General features: G+C 67.2%; 2 protein-coding genes and 1 long non-coding RNA gene across 3 annotated transcripts; all 3 read left to right on the top strand.

The window, feature by feature from the left end:
• The first annotated feature begins 432 nt into the window (after positions 1-432).
• On the top strand, positions 433-3,743 carry PRUNE1 (prune exopolyphosphatase 1). The gene is made up of 5 exons (XM_064141207.1): positions 433-577; positions 1,201-1,359; positions 1,914-2,008; positions 2,099-2,257; positions 3,030-3,743. Exons 1-5 carry the CDS (start codon positions 523-525, stop codon positions 3,348-3,350), a joined length of 789 nt encoding a protein of 262 aa, XP_063997277.1. The 5' UTR covers positions 433-522; the 3' UTR covers positions 3,351-3,743.
• A 2,386-nt stretch (positions 3,744-6,129) lies between these two features.
• On the top strand, positions 6,130-13,266 carry VPS72 (vacuolar protein sorting 72 homolog). The gene is made up of 6 exons (XM_064141202.1): positions 6,130-6,285; positions 6,676-6,828; positions 8,220-8,334; positions 10,070-10,246; positions 11,355-11,496; positions 12,701-13,266. Exons 1-6 carry the CDS (start codon positions 6,169-6,171, stop codon positions 13,179-13,181), a joined length of 1,185 nt encoding a protein of 394 aa, XP_063997272.1. The 5' UTR covers positions 6,130-6,168; the 3' UTR covers positions 13,182-13,266.
• An 855-nt stretch (positions 13,267-14,121) lies between these two features.
• On the top strand, positions 14,122-14,762 carry LOC135173975 (uncharacterized). Its single transcript, XR_010301620.1, has 2 exons — positions 14,122-14,248; positions 14,289-14,762. It is a non-coding gene; the product is annotated as an uncharacterized LOC135173975 (long non-coding RNA).

Genomic DNA, 14,762 nt, shown 5'->3' with positions numbered 1-14,762 from the left:
CCCCCCTCCTGCTCCCCTTGCCCTCCCCCCCCCTCCCTGCTCCCCTTGCCCTCCCCCCCCCTCCCTGCTCCCCTTGCCCTCCCCCCCCTCCTATCTCCCCTTGCCCTCCCCCCCCTCCTATCTCCCCTTGCCCTCCCCCCCCTCCTATCTCCCCTTGCCCTCCCCCCCCCTCCTATCTCCCCTTGCCCTCCCCCCCCCTCCTATCTCCCCTTGCCCTCCCCCCCCCTCCCTGCTCCCCTTGCCCTCCCCCCCCCTCCCTGCTCCCCTTGCCCTCCCCCCCCCTCCCTGCTCCCCTTGCCCTCCCCCCCCCCTCCCTGCTCCCCTTGCCCTCCCCCCCCTCCCTGCTCCCCTTGCCCTCCCCTCCTCTCCCCTCCCCTCCTCTCCCCGCACAGCCCTGACGCGGCGCTGGAGGAGGCAGTGGTGGAGGTGCTCGATCACCGCCCGCTGGAGCGGGGGCGGGCCGGGGGCTGCCGGGTGACAGTGGCCCCGGTGGGCTCCTGCGCCACGCTGGTGACCGAGCGCATGGCCCAGGGGCCCCCGGGCGTGCTGGACAGGCTGGCGGCGGCGCTGCTGCGCGGTGAGCAGGCGGCGGGGGATGGGCTCCTGCCGGGGACCGGCTGGGCACGGCCGACAGCCCCTGCCCGTGTGCCCCTGCCTGTATCCTTGCCCCCATCCCTGCCCGTGCCCCTGCCTGTGCCCCTGCCTCTACCCATGCCCGTGCCCATGTCCCTACCCCTGCCTGTGCCCCTGCCTGTGCCCCTGCCCGTGCCCCTACCCCTGCCCGTGCCCCTGCCCCCGCCCCTGCCCTTGCCCGTGCCTCTGCCCCTGCCTCTGCCCCTGCCCCTACCCCTGCCCCTGCCCCTACCCCTGCCTCTGCCTCCACCCCTGCCCCTGCCCGTGCCCGTGCCCCTGCCTCTACCCATGCCCGTGCCCATGACTCTGCCCCTGCCTCTACCCCTGCCCGTGCCCCTGCCTCTACCTGTACCCCTGCCCGTGCCCCTGCCTCTACCTGTACCCCTGCCCGTGCCCCTGCCTCTACCTCTACCCCTGCCTATGCCCCTGCCCCTGCCTCTACCCCTGCCTCTACCCATACCCGTACCCCTGCCTCTGCCCCTGACTCTGCCCCTGCCCATGCACCTGCCCCTGCCTCTACCCCCACCCCTCCCCTGCCCATGCCCCTGCCCCTGCCCTGCTCTCCAGGCACCATCTTGCTGGACTGCATCAACCTGAGCCCTGCTGCTGGGAAGGCGACCCCCAGGGACGTGGCCTGCGTGGCACTGCTGGAGGCAAAGTTCCCAGAGCTGCCAGCCAGGGATGAGGTCTTTGAAGCCCTTCAGACAGCCAAGTTTGATGTCTCAGGTGTGGAGGTGGCATCTGGGATCCATCTGGGAGAGGGTCCTGGCACAGACACCCAGACACAGACCCTCACCTCCCTGGAGCTGGCAGGTGCCCAGAGCAGGGCAGCAAGGCTGGGGAGGGGCCTGGGGCACAGCCCTGTGAGGAGAGGCTGAGGGAGCTGGGGGGGTGCAGCCTGGCCCAGAGCAGGCTGAGGGCAGAGCTGATTGCTGCCTGCAGCTGCCTGCAGGGAGGCTGTGCCCAGCTGGGGTTGGGCTCTGGTGCCAGGCAGGCAGGGCCAGAAGCAGGGCACAGAGGCTGAAGCTGTGGCAGGGCAGGCTGAGGCTGGCTGTGAGGAGGAAGCTGTTGGCAGAGAGAGTGATTGGCACTGGCATGGGCTGCCCAGGGAGGTGGTGCAGTGCCCATGGCTGGGGGTGCTGAAGCCAAGGCTGGCTGGGGGCACTGAGTGCCATGGTCTGGTTGGTTGGGCAGGGCTGGGGGAGAGGTTGGCATGGCTGAGCCTGGAGCTCTCTGCCAACCTGCCTGGCTCTGTGCCTCTGGTTCCTGCCCTCTCCCAGGGCTGACCACAGAGCAGATGCTGCGGAAGGACCTCAAGGTGGTCTCTGATGGTGACCTGGTCCTGGCCATCAGTGGCATCTACCTGACCCTGGAGGTGAGGCCGAGCGAGGAGGGGAGAGCAGCGGCAGGAGGTGGCACAGGGGTGGGGACAAGGAGGTGATGCCAACCCCTGTGCCACTCCCAGGCCTTCCTACGCCAGCCCAACCTGCTGCAGGACCTGGAAGCTTTCTGCCAGGCTCGGGGCTACGCAGGGCTGGTGGCCATGCACATCTCCTACAGCCAGCAGCAGGAGCCCTGCAGGCAGCTGGCAGTGTACAGCCAGCAGGAGAGCCTGCGCTGCACGGTGAGGCTGGGCATGGGCACCCCAGTGCCCTCAGCACGGGGGCATGGGCACACCAGTGCCCTCAGCATGGGGGTCTTGGCACCCCAGTGCCCTCAGCATGGGGGCATGGGCACCCCAGTGCCCTCAGCATGTGGGTCTTGGCACCCCAGTGCCCTCAGCACGGGGGCATGGGCACACCAGTGCCCTCAGCATGGGGGTCTTGGCACCCCAGTGCCCTCAGCATGGGGGCATGGGCACCCCAGTGCCCTCAGCATGGGAGTCTTGGCACCCCAGTGCCCTCAGCATGGGGGTATGGGCACCCCAGTGCCCTCAGCACGGGGACATGGGCACCTCAATGCCCTCGGCATGTGGGTCTTGGCACCTCAATGCCCTCGGCATGTGGGTCTTGGCACCTCAATGCCCTCGGCATGGGGGCACAGGCACCTCAATGCCCTCGGCATGGGGACATGGGCACCCCAGTGTCCTCAGCACGGGGGCATGGGCACCTCAATGCCCTCAGCATGTGGGTCTTGGCACCTCAATGCCCTCGGCATGGGGACATGGGCACCCCAGTGTCCTCAGCATGGGGGCATGGGCACCCCAGTGTCCTCAGCATGGGGGCATGGGCACCCCAGTGTCCTCAGCACGGGGGCATGAGCACCTCAGTGCCCTCAGCATGGGGATCTTGGCACCTCAATGCCTTCAACATGAGGGCTTGGAGCAGGATCTGGGCAGAGACCTTCAGTGCTGGGGTGCTGGAGGGGTGCCAGCTGCTGTGTTCCCTCCCTTGCAGCTGTGCCAGGCCCTGGAGGATGCCAGGACCCCCTCCCTGCAGCTGCAGCCTCTGCCCAGCCCCTGGCCCTGCCTGGCTACCTATGCCCAGGGCAACTCTTTGGCAACACGGAAGAAAGTTCTGCCCATCCTGAGGGCAGCCCTGGCAGGGCAGGGGACTGCTGGGGGGCCTGAGGAAGAGGTGATGCCACCACCCACCCCCATGAACAGCCTGGTGGAGGAGTGCCCCCTGGCACAGGCCGTGCCCCCCCTCTGTCCCCAGGACGTGCTGGAGAGGGTCAGCCGCATCGCCGCCGGGCAGCCGCCTGGCACCCCCGAGTAGGAGAGGCTGCTGGTGGGTTCTGGGGGGGTCAGAGGAGGAGGTTGGGGCCTTGGTGAGGTCCTGGCAGGGTGCCCTGGCACGTAGTTGGGGGGTGGCAGCCACCTTGGTTACAACTCAGGTCCCAGCTGGGGTCAGGTCCCCGTGGCTGTTGAGGTGCCAGCGCCTGGGTGGCACCGCTGGAGGTTGGTTCCCTCAGGGTGGGTTTTGGGGGGCACTGCAGGCAGCACCCACACTGCACCCACTTAACAAAGGCATGTGGGGGGGGCTACTGAGCTCCTGCTCTTCATCCTGCCTTGGCTGGGCTGTTGGGGGGACCCTGCTGGTGGGGCAGGAGTGTGCCCAGCCCGGGGCTGGCACTCAGTGCTCCGAGGATTACATTTCTCTTTCCTTCCACTTCTGCCTCTTGCTTCTTTCTCTGGGGCAGCTCCAACCCTGCCTTACCCTAGGAGTGCCCACCAGGGCCCCCACCCCCTCCACAGCCAGCCCAGGAGCTGAACCCCCTCTTCTCCTGGGGTGCATTCCCTCCCCCTCCCCTCCCCCATCAACACTTTCTCCAGGTCAGAGGAGGATTCTGGGGCTCAAACCCAGCCTGGCCAAGAGGAAACCAACGGTGCCAGGCCAAGCCATGGCCTTTGTTGACTGCCAGCATGGCCAAACCAGGCTGGAAGAGCTCTGCTAGGGCCAGGGGGGGCAGGGATGGGCACAGGGTCAGAGGTGTCAGGGGTTGGAAGGGACCCATAGAGCTCATCCAGGCCAGCCCCTGCCAGAGCAGGAGCACAGAGTGCAGCTCGGGGCACACAGAGCACATCCAGGCAGGGCTGGAAAGGCTCCAGAGGAGACTCCACAGCCTCTCTGGGCAGCCTGTGCCAGGCTCTGGGCTCCTGCCAGGGAAGAAGTTCCCCCTTGGGCTGAGCTGGAACCTCCTGAGCTGCAGCTTCCATCCACTGCTGCTTGGCCTGTCCCAGGGAGCAGTGAGCAGAGCCTGACCCCCAGAGCCTGTCCCCCAACCCCCAAATATTTAGAAGCCCAGAGCCAGGCAGGCTGGCAGAGAGCTCCAGGCTCACCCATGCCAACCTCTCCCCCAGCCCTGCCCAACCAACCAGACCATGGCACTCAGTGCCCCCAGCTGTGGTGCCGTGATACTGTGACCTTCCCAACATGGCAAGTGTGCAGATGGCACCAAGCTGGGGGCAGATGTGGCTGGGTTGGAGGGCAGAAGGGCTCTGCAGCAGGACCTTGACCGCCTGCACAGATGGGCAGAGTCCAAGGGGATGGCTTCAATAGCTCCAAGTGCAGGGTGCTGCACTTTGGCCACAGCAACCCCATGCAGAGATACAGGCTGGGGTCAGAGTGGCTGAGAGCAGCCAGACAGAGAGGGATCTGGGGGTGCTGATTGATACCCACCTGAACATGAGCCAGCAGTGTGCCCAGGTGGCCAAGAGAGCCAGTGGCATCCTGGCCTGCATCAGGAATGGTGTGGCCAGCAGGAGCAGGGAGGTCATTCTGCCCCTGTACTCTGCACTGCTTAGACCACACCTTGAGTGCTGTGTTCAGTTCTGGGCCCCCCAGTTCAGGAGGGACATTGAGATGCTTGAGTGTGTCCAGAGAAGGGCGACGAGGCTGGGGAGAGGCCTTGAGCACAGCCCTACGAGGAGAGGCTGAGGGAGCTGGGATTGGTTAGCCTGGAGAAGAGGAGGCTCAGGGCAGACCTCATTGCTGTCTGCAACTACCTGAGGGGAGGTTGTGGCCAGGAGGAGGTTGCTCTCTTCTCTCAGGTGGCCAGCACCAGAACAAGAGGACACAGCCTCAGGCTGTGCCAGGGGAAATTTAGGCTGGAGGTGAGGAGAAAGTTCTTCCCTGAGAGAGTCATTGGACACTGGAATGGGCTGCCCGGGGAGGTGGTGGAGTCGCCGTCCCTGGAGCTGTTCAAGGCAGGACTGGACGTGGCACTTGGTGCCATGGTCTGGCCTTGAGCTCTGTGCTAAAGGGTTGGACTTGATGATCTGTGAGGTCTCTTCCAACCCTGATGATGCTGTGAGACTGTGATGCTGTGATATTGAGATGCTGTGATGCTGTGATATTGAGATGCTGTGATGCTGAGATGCTGAGATGCTGTGATGCTGTGATGCTGAGATGCTGAGATGCTGTGATGCTGAGATGCTGTGATGCTGTGATGCTGAGATGCTGAGATGCTGTGATGCTGAGATGCTGAGATGCTGAGATGCTGTGATGCTGTGACGCTGAGATGCTGTGATGCTGAGATGCTGTGATGCTGAGATGCTGAGATGCTGAGATGCTGAGATGCTGAGATGCTGAGATGCTGAGATGCTGAGATGCTGTGATGCTGAGATGCTGAGATGCTGTGATGCTGAGATGCTGAGATGCTGAGATGCTGAGATGCTGAGATGCTGAGATGCTGAGATGCTGAGATGCTGTGATGCTGAGATGCTGTGATGCTGAGATGCTGAGATGCTGTGACGCTGTGATGCTGTGATGCAAATCTCTGTCTCGACCCAGAGGCGAGAAAGTAGACGGGCGTGAGGAGTGGGCTCGCTCCCGTGACGTCACCTTCCCCGTGACGTCATCACCTCCCTCGTGGTGTGTCCTCTCAGTGACGTCATTGGCCCGGTGACGTCACGCTAGTATCGCTTCCTTCCCGCCCCTCCTACCCCAGGGAGCAGGGCGCAGTGCCCGCCCCGGCCCGCCAGGGGGCGCTCGCCCGCCTCGGCAGCTCGGCGCTCGCTCTGTGCTGCCTGGCGGCAGCGGCGGCGGCCCCGGGCCAGGCGCGCAGCCGAGCGCCGATCGCGGCGGCGCCGGGATGAGCCTGGCGGAGGGCCGCGCCCCGCGGCGCACGGCCGGGAACCGCCTCTCGGGGCTGCTGGAGGCCGAGGAGGAGGATGAGTTCTACCAGACCACCTACGGCGGCTTCACTGAGGTGCGGGAGGAACGGACCGGGGGGGTCCTCGGGGCGCCGGTGTCTGAGTGCCGGGAGGGGCTCGGGCGCAGAATCGGTGTCCCGGGGCGGGGCGGCAGAACCCCGAGGGGGATGTTTGTGGATCCCCAGGTGGGGGTCCCGGGCAGGCAGGGGTCCCGGCGGGGGGATGGGGATCACCGCGGGGCACCCACGAGGCTCGGCCCTGGGAGGGGCCGGCGGAGGAGCGGCGGTGCGGGAGGGGGAGGGGGCCCGAGGGACCGACCCAGGGCCCGAGGGACCGACCCAGGGCCCGACCCTTCCCCGGGCGGCGAGAGCTCGGCGTGGGCGCAGCGGGGGGCCGCGGGGCACCGTGAGCCCCGTCGGGGTGACCGAGCCCCGTGGTGCCCGCAGGAGTCGGGCGATGATGAGTACCGGGGGGACCAATCGGACAGCGACGATGAAGTGGACTCCGACTTCGACATCGATGAGGGCGAGGAACCGAGCAGCGACCAGGACGAGAGCGAACCCAAGCGCCGCCGCCGCGTGGTCACCAAGGCTTACCGGGTACCGGCGGGGACCGGCCCGGGGGCTTCTCCCGGCACCGCGGGCGGGGAACAGGCTCCCCGTTAGCAATAGCCCAGGCTGAAGCTGCGGCCAGGAGGAGCCTTCCTCACCCTCCTCACGGCCCCTGCTCCGCCCCAGAGGGTGGCCGTGGCCAGGAGAGGTTTGTCCTCCCCTCCTGCTGCCCTGTCCCGGGGCACTGCGGTGGCCGTGGGGAGTCCTCCTCCCTCCTGCCCCATCCCTTGGCATCGCCGTGGCCAGGAGAAGCTTTCCTCAGCCTCTCTGCCCCATCCCTTGGCATCTCCGTCTGCAGGGCAGCTTTTCCTCACTCCCTCTGCCCCATCCCTTGGCATCTAAAAGGCTTCAGTGATGCTCTGGAGCAGGGCATTGAGGCCAGCAGCAGTGAGTGTGCAGCTGGCACCGAGCTGGCAGCAGGAGTGGAGCTGGGGGAGGGCAGCAGAGCCCTGCAGAGGGACCTGGCCAGGCTGCATGGGTGGGCAGAGGCCAAGGGGATGAGACTGAGCAAGGCCAAGGGCAGGTTCTGCACTTTGGCCACAGCAACCCCAAGCAGCTGCAGGCTGGGGCCAGAGTGGCTGAGAGCAGGCAGGCAGAGAGGGCCCTGGGGGTGCTGGCAGAGAGGAGCTGCAGAGGAGGCAGCAGTGCCCAGGTGGGCAGCAGAGCCAGGGGCAGCCTGGGCTGGCTGAGGAGCAGTGTGGGCAGCAGGAGCAGGGAGGTTCTTGTGCCCCTGTGCTGGCACTGCTCAGGCCAGCCCTGGAGTGCTGTGCCCAGCTCTGGGCTCCTGCATTGCAGAGAGCTGCTGAGGGGCTGGCAGGTGCCCAGAGCAGGGCAGCAAGGCTGGGGAGGGGCCTGGGGCACAGCCCTGTGAGGAGAGGCTGAGGGAGCTGGGGGGGTGCAGCCTGGCCCAGAGCAGGCTGAGGGCAGAGCTGATTGCTGCCTGCAGCTGCCTGCAGGGAGGTTGTGTCCAGCTGGGGTTGGGCTCTGGTGCCAGGCAGGCAGGGCCAGAAGCAGGGCACAGAGGCTGCAGCTGTGGCAGGGCAGGCTGAGGCTGGGTGTGAGGAGGAAGCTGTTGGCAGAGAGAGTGATTGGCACTGGCATGGGCTGCCCAGGGAGGTGGTGCAGTGCCCATGGCTGGGGGTGCTGAAGCCAAGGCTGGCTGGGGGCACTGAGTGCCATGGTCTGGTTGGTTGGGCAGGGCTGGGGGAGAGGTTGGCATGGCTGAGCCTGAAGCTCTCTGCCAGCCTGCCTGGCTCTGGGCTTCTATGATTCTGTGCTCTCCATGCCCAGGGCAGCTTTTCCTCACCCCCTCTGCCCCACCCCATGGCACTCCCATGCCCAGAGCAGCTTTTCCTCACCTCCCTTCCCCCATCCCTTAGGAGCCTCTCAAGAGCCTGCGGCCCAAGAAGCCAGAGCTGCCCAGCAGCAGCAGCAGCCAGAAGCCTCGGGAGGCCAAATCCATCCCCTTGGAGCTGCAGGAGGACATAGGAGACAGTGAGTGCAGTGGGCAGGGTGGGCAGGGGCAGGGGTGGGCAGGCCACAGGGGAGTCCTGGTGAGCTGTGCCCAGGCTGAGGCAAGTGAGCCATGCCCAGGAAGTGCCCAGGCTGAGGCAGGTGAGCTGTGTCTGGGCTGAGCCAGGCCAGCCGTGCCCAAGCAGTGCCCAGGCTGAGCCAGGCAAGCTGCACCCAGGCAGTGCCCATGTGAGCTAGGCAAGCCATGCCTGGGCAGTGCCCAGGTGCCAGGCTGAGCCGTGCACAGGTGCCAGGCTGAGCCATGCCCAGCAGTGCCCAGGCGCCAGGCTGAGCCGTGCCCAGGCTGAGCAGTGCCTGGCAGTGCCCAGGTGCCAGGCTGAGCCGTGCCCAGCAGTGCCCAGGTGCCAGGCTGAGCCGTGCCCAGGTGCCAGGCTGAGCCGTGCCCGGCAGTGCCCAGGTGCCAGGCTGAGCCGTGCCAGGTGCCAGGCTGAGCCGTGCCCAGGTGCCAGGCTGAGCCGTGCCCAGCAGTGCCCAGGTGCCAGGCTGAGCCGTGCCCAGCAGTGCCCAGGTGCCAGGCTGAGCCGTGCCCAGGTGCCAGGCTGAGCCGTGCCCGGCAGTGCCCAGGTGCCAGGCTGAGCAGTGCCCAGGTGCTAGGCAGAGCTATGCCCAGGGGGCAGGCTGAGCCATGCCCAGCAGTGCCCAGGCGCCAGGCTGAGCCATGCCCAGGTGCCCAGGCTGAGACATGCCCAGGCTGAGCAGTGCCTGGCAGTGCCCAGGCGCCAGGCTGAGCTGTGCCCAGGTGCCAGGCAGAGCTGTGCCCAGGTGCCAGGCAGAGCCGTGCCCAGGTGCCAGGCAGAGCCGTGCCCAGGTGCCAGGCTGAGCCGTGCCCAGGCGCCAGGCTGAGCCGTGCCCAGGTGCCAGGCTGAGCCGTGCCCAGGTGCCAGGCTGAGCTGTGCCAGGTGCCAGGCTGAGCCGTGCCCAGGCACCAGGCTGAGCCGTGCCCAGGTGCCAGGCTGAGCCGTGCCAGGTGCCAGGCTGAGCCGTGCCCAGGTGCCAGGCTGAGCCATGCCAGGTGCCAGGCTGAGCCGTGCCCAGGTGCCAGGCTGAGCCATGCCAGGTGCCAGGCTGAGCCGTGCCCAGGTGCCAGGCTGAGCCGTGCCCAGGTGCCAGGCTGAGCCGTGCCCGGCAGTGCCCAGGCACCAGGCTGAGCCGTGCCAGGTGCCAGGCTGAGCCGTGCCAGGTGCCAGGCTGAGCCGTGCCCGGCAGTGCCCAGGCACCAGGCTGAGCCGTGCCAGGTGCCAGGCAGAGCCGTGCCCAGCAGTGCCCAGGTGCCAGGCTGAGCCGTGCCAGGTGCCAGGCTGAGCCGTGCCCAGGTGCCAGGCTGAGCCATGCCCAGGCGCCAGGCTGAGCCATGCCCAGCAGTGCCCGGGTGCCAGGCTGAGCCGTGCCCAGCAGTGCCCGGGTGCCAGGCTGAGCCGTGCCAGGTGCCAGGCTGAGCCGTGCCCAGGTGCCAGGCTGAGCCGTGCCAGGTGCCAGGCTGAGCCGTGCCCGGCAGTGCCCAGGCACCAGGCTGAGCCGTGCCCAGGCGCCAGGCTGAGCCGTGCCAGGTGCCAGGCTGAGCCGTGCCAGGTGCCAGGCTGAGCCGTGCCCAGCAGTGCCCAGGTGCCAGGCTGAGCCGTGCCAGGCGCCAGGCTGAGCCGTGCCAGGTGCCAGGCTGAGCCGTGCCCAGGCGCCAGGCTGAGCCGTGCCCGCGCAGGCCGCAAGCACATGCGGCAGTCGACCACGGAGCACACTCGGCAAACCTTCCTGCGGCTGCAGGAGAGGCAGGGCCAGGCCAGGAGGAAGAAAGGTCCCAACCACGACAGGCCTCTGACCCAGGAGGAGCTGCTGGAGGAGGCCAAGATCACAGAGGAGATCAACCTCCGCTCCCTGGGTGAGCTGGCAGCGGTGCCAAGGGGCGTGGGGGTGCCCAGGTGGGGAGGGAGGGAGCTGGGAGCTGTGCCGAGGGGCATAGAGATGCCTGGGAGGGGGCTGGGGTCGGGGGTGAGGGTGCTGGGTGAACCAGAAGCTGTGCCAAGGGGTGAAATGCCCCCCAGGAGGGTGCTGGGTGAACTGGCAGCGGTGCCAAGGGGTGAAATGCCCCCCAGGAGGGTGCTGGGTGAACTGGCAGCGGTGCCAAGGGGTGAAATGCCCCCCAGGAGGGTGCTGGGTGAACCAGGAGCTGTGCCAAGGTGTCTAGGACCCCCCAGGAGGGTGCTGGGTGAACCAGGAGCTGTGCCAAGGGGTGAAGGGATACCCCCAGGAGGGTGCTGGGTGAGCTGGGAGCTGTGCCAAGGTGCCTAGGAACCCCCAGGAGGGTGCTGGGTGAACCAGGAGCTGTGCCAAGGTGCCTAGGACCCCTCAGGAGGGTGCTGGGTGAGCTGGGAGCTGTGCCAAGGGGCATAGGGATGCCCAGGAGGGGGCTGGGGTCGGGGGTGAGGATGCTGGGTGGACCAGGAGCTGTGCCAAGGTGCCTAGGACCCTCCAGGAGGGTGCTGGGTGAGCCAGGAGCTGTGCCAAGGGGTGAAATGCCCCCCAGGAGGGTGCTGGGTGGAGCAGGAGCTGTGCCAAGGGGCATAGGGATGCCCGGGAGGGGGCTGGGGTCGGGGGTGAGGATGCTGGGTGGACCAGGAGCTGTGCCAAGGTGCCTAGGACCCTCCAGGAGGGTGCTGGGTGAGCCAGGAGCTGTGCCAAGGGGTGAAATGCCCCCCAGGAGGGTGCTGGGTGGAGCAGGAGCTGTGCCAAGGGGCATAGGGATGCCCGGGAGGGGGCTGGGGTCGGGGGTGAGGGTGCTGGGTGAACCAGGAGCTGTGCCAAGGTGCCTAGGACCCCCCAGGAGGGTGCTGGGTGAGCCAGGAGCTGTGCCAAGGTGCCTAGGACCCCTTAGGAAGGTGCTGGGTGAGCTGGGAGCTGTGCCAAGGGGCATAGGACCCCCCAGGAGGGTGCTGGGTGAGGGTGGCGAGGCCGCAGCTGGCACTGAGGCCACCCTGGGGCTGGCACAGAGAACTACGAGCGCCTGGAGGCTGACAAGAAGAAGCAGGTCCAGAAGAAGAGGAAGTGTGTGGGGCCTGTGATCCGCTACTGGTCTGTCACCATGCCCCTGCTGCCAGAGCCTGGCAGGGAGGAGAACGTGGACGTGGAGGGGTAGGTTGGGGGCACCTCCCAGGGCAGCCTGGGGCACGCCCCAGTGGGCTCCTCCCTGCCCTCCTCCTGCCCTGGGCTCTGCTCCGTGGCGCTGAGGGAGAAGCAGGCTTTGGGCAGTGCCCCTCAAGCCTCATCCCCAGGCTCCCATCCCAATCCTCAGGCTCTCATCCTCAGGCTCCCAACCCCATCCCCAAGCTCCCATCCCCAAGCTCCCATCCCCAAGCTCCCATCCCCATCCTCAGGCTCCCATCCCCAGGCTCCCAACCCAATCCTCAAGCTCCCATCCCCAGGCTCCCATCCTCAGGCTCCCATCCTTAGGCTCCCATCCCCATCCCCAGGCTCCCATCCCCAGGCTCCCATCCTCAGGCTCCCATCCCCAAGTTCCCATCCCCAAGCTCCCATCCTCAGGCTCCTATCCTCAAGCTCCCATCCCCATCCCCAGGCTCCCATCCCCATCCCCAGGCTCCCATCCCCATCCCCAGGCTCCCATCCCCAGGCTCCCATCCCCAGGCTCCCATCCCCAAGCTCCCATCCCCAGGCTCCCATCCCCAGGCTCCCATCCCCATCCCCAGGCCCCCATCCCCAGGCCCCCATCCCCATCCCCAGGCTCCCATCCCCATCCCCAGGCCCCCATCCCCAGGCCCCCATCCCCATCCCCAGGCTCCCATCCCCATCCTCAGGCTCCCATCCTCAGGCTCCCATCCCCAGGCTCCCATCCCCATCCTCAGGCTCCCATCCTCAGGCTCCCATCCTCAGGCTCCCATCCCCAGCCTCAGGCTCCCATCCTCAGGCTCCCATCCTCAGGCTCCCATCCTCAGGCTCCCATCCTCAGGCTCCCATCCCCATCCTCAGGCTCCCATCCTCAGGCTCCCATCCCCATCCTCAGGCTCCCATCCTCAGGCTCCCATCCCCATCCTCAGGCTCCCATCCTCAGGCTCCCATCCCCATCCTCAGGCTCCCATCCTCAGGCTCCCATCCCCATCCCCAGGCTCCCATCCTCAGGCTCCTATCCTCAAGCTCCCATCCCCATCCTCAGGCTCCCATCCTCAGGCTCCCATCCTCAAGCTCCCATCCTCAGGCTCCCAACCCCATCCTCAAGTTCCCAGCTCCATCCTCAGTCCCCCAACCCCCTCCCCCCTCCCCCCCCCCCGCCGAGGGCTCCCCTCCCACCTCCCATCCCTTTCCCCTCTGCCCTCTCCCCCAGCCTGGAGCAAGACCTGCAGCAATCCGAAGCAGCTCTGAGCAGCTCCGGGAAGTGTTCCAGGACCTTCATCTCCTTCAGCGACGACGAAACCTTCGAGCGGTGCTTCCCTCGGGGCCGCCCCCCGCGGCTGCCGGTGCGGGAGCTGTGCCCTGTCACTCACCGCCCTGCCGTCTACCGGGACCCCATCACCGACATCCCTTACTCCAGCATCCGAGCCTTCAAAATCATCCGGGAGGCTTACAAGAAGTACATCACCGCCCACGGCTTGCCCAGCGCCGCCGCTGCTGCTGCTGCTGCCTCCTCCTCTTCCTCTTCCTCCTCCTCCCTCTCCTCCTCCTCCTCCTCCTCCTCCTCCCTCTCCGCCGCAGCCGCCGGCGCCGGTCCGGGTGGAGCTCCCCCTGCGGCCGTCGGTCCCGACGCAGGGCTCCGAGCCGGGAGGCAGAAGATCATCATCAAGCAGAGCATCCCCAGCTCCAGCTGAGCTGAGCTGCCCCCCGGGCACGGCTGCCAGGGGTGCCCCCAGGGGAGGGATGGAGGGGGTGCAAAGACTGCCCCGGGGGGTCCTGAGGGGGCTGAGGGGGTCCTGAGGGGGCTTTGAGGTGTCCCCAGGCTGCCCCGGGGGGTCCTGAGGGGACCTTGAGGTGTCCCCAGGCTGCTTCAGGGGGTCCTGAGGGGGCTTAGGGGGTCCTGAGGGGACCTTGAGGTGACTCCAGGCTGCTTCAGGGGGTCCTGAGGGGGCTTAGGGGGTCCTGAGGGGACCTTGAGGTGACTCCAGGCTGCTTCAGGGGGTCCTGAGGGGGCTTAGGGGGTCCTGAGGGGGCTTGAGGTGTCCCCAGGCTGCTTCAGGGGGTCCTGAGGGGGCTTAGGGGGTCCTGAGGAGGCCTTGAGGTGTCCCCAGGCTGCTTCAGGGGGTCCTGAGTGGGCTCAGAGTGTCCCCAGGCTGCCTCAGGGGGTCCTGAGGGGGCTTAGGGGGTCCTGAGGGGGCTTTGAGGTGTCCCCAGGCTGCCTCAGGGGGTCCTGAGGGACCTCAGAATGTCTCCAGGCTGCTTCAGGGGGTCCTGAGGGGACCTTGAGGTGTCCCCAGGCTGCTTCAGGGGGTCCTGAGGGGGCTTAGGGGGTCCTGAGGAAGCCTTGAGGTGTTCCCAACCTGCTGCAGAGGGTCCTGAGGGGGCTTAGGGGGTCCTGAGGGGGCTTGAGGTGTCCCCAGGCTGCTTCAGGGGGTCCTGAGGGGGCTTAGGGGGTCCTGAGGAGGCCTTGAGGTGTCCCCAGGCTGCCCCGGGGGGTCCTGAGGGGGCTTAGGGGGTCCTGAGGGGGCCTTGAGGTGTCCCCAGGCTGCTTCAGGGGGTCCTGAGGGACCTCAGAGTGTCCCCAGGCTGCCTCAGGGGGTCCTGAGGGGGCTTAGGGGGTCCTGAGGGGGCCTTGAGGCGTCCCCAGGGTGCTTGAGGCTCTCCCCAGGGTGCTTGAGGCTCTCCCCAAGGGCCTTGAGGTGTCCCCAGGGTGCTTGAGGCTCTCCCCAGGGTGCTTGAGGCTCTCCCCAAGGGCCTTGAGGTGTCCTCAGGGTGCTTGAGTTGTCCCCAAGGTCCTTGAGGCTCTCCCCAGGGTGCTTGAGGCTCTCCCCAAGGGCCTTGAGGTGTCCCCAGGGTGCTTGAGGCTCTCCCCAGGGTGCTTGAGGCTCTCCCCAAGGGCCTTGAGGTGTCCCCAGGGTGCTTGAGTTGTCCCCAAGGTCCTTGAGGCTCTCCCCAGGGTGCTTGAGGTGTCCCCAGGGTGCTTGAGGCTCTCCCCAAGGGTCTTGAGGCTCTCCCCAGGGTGCTTGAGGCTCTCCCCAAGGGGCTCAAAGTGTCCCCCCAGGGCTCGAGGTCTCTCCTGCTCCCCCCCCCCAGAGCCAGGAGTTTGTTGCTCTCTTTCTCCTCCTTCCCTTTCTTTACAGCAGAGCTCAGTGCCAGGGCCCTGAGTGCCAGGTGCCAGGCAGGGCACTGCCACTGTGCCCCCCTGGCACCAGGAGACCCTCTGGAGTGGGACACCCCCAAACCTCCTCCCCCCCCAATAAAAACCAATTCCTGAC

Source organism: Pogoniulus pusillus, unplaced genomic scaffold (genome assembly GCF_015220805.1).
Source record: "Pogoniulus pusillus isolate bPogPus1 unplaced genomic scaffold, bPogPus1.pri scaffold_174_arrow_ctg1, whole genome shotgun sequence".
Lineage (NCBI taxonomy): Eukaryota > Metazoa > Chordata > Aves > Piciformes > Lybiidae > Pogoniulus > Pogoniulus pusillus.
Note: the sequence above shows the minus strand (reverse complement) of the source record. Positions and strands in the feature narration are given on the sequence as shown.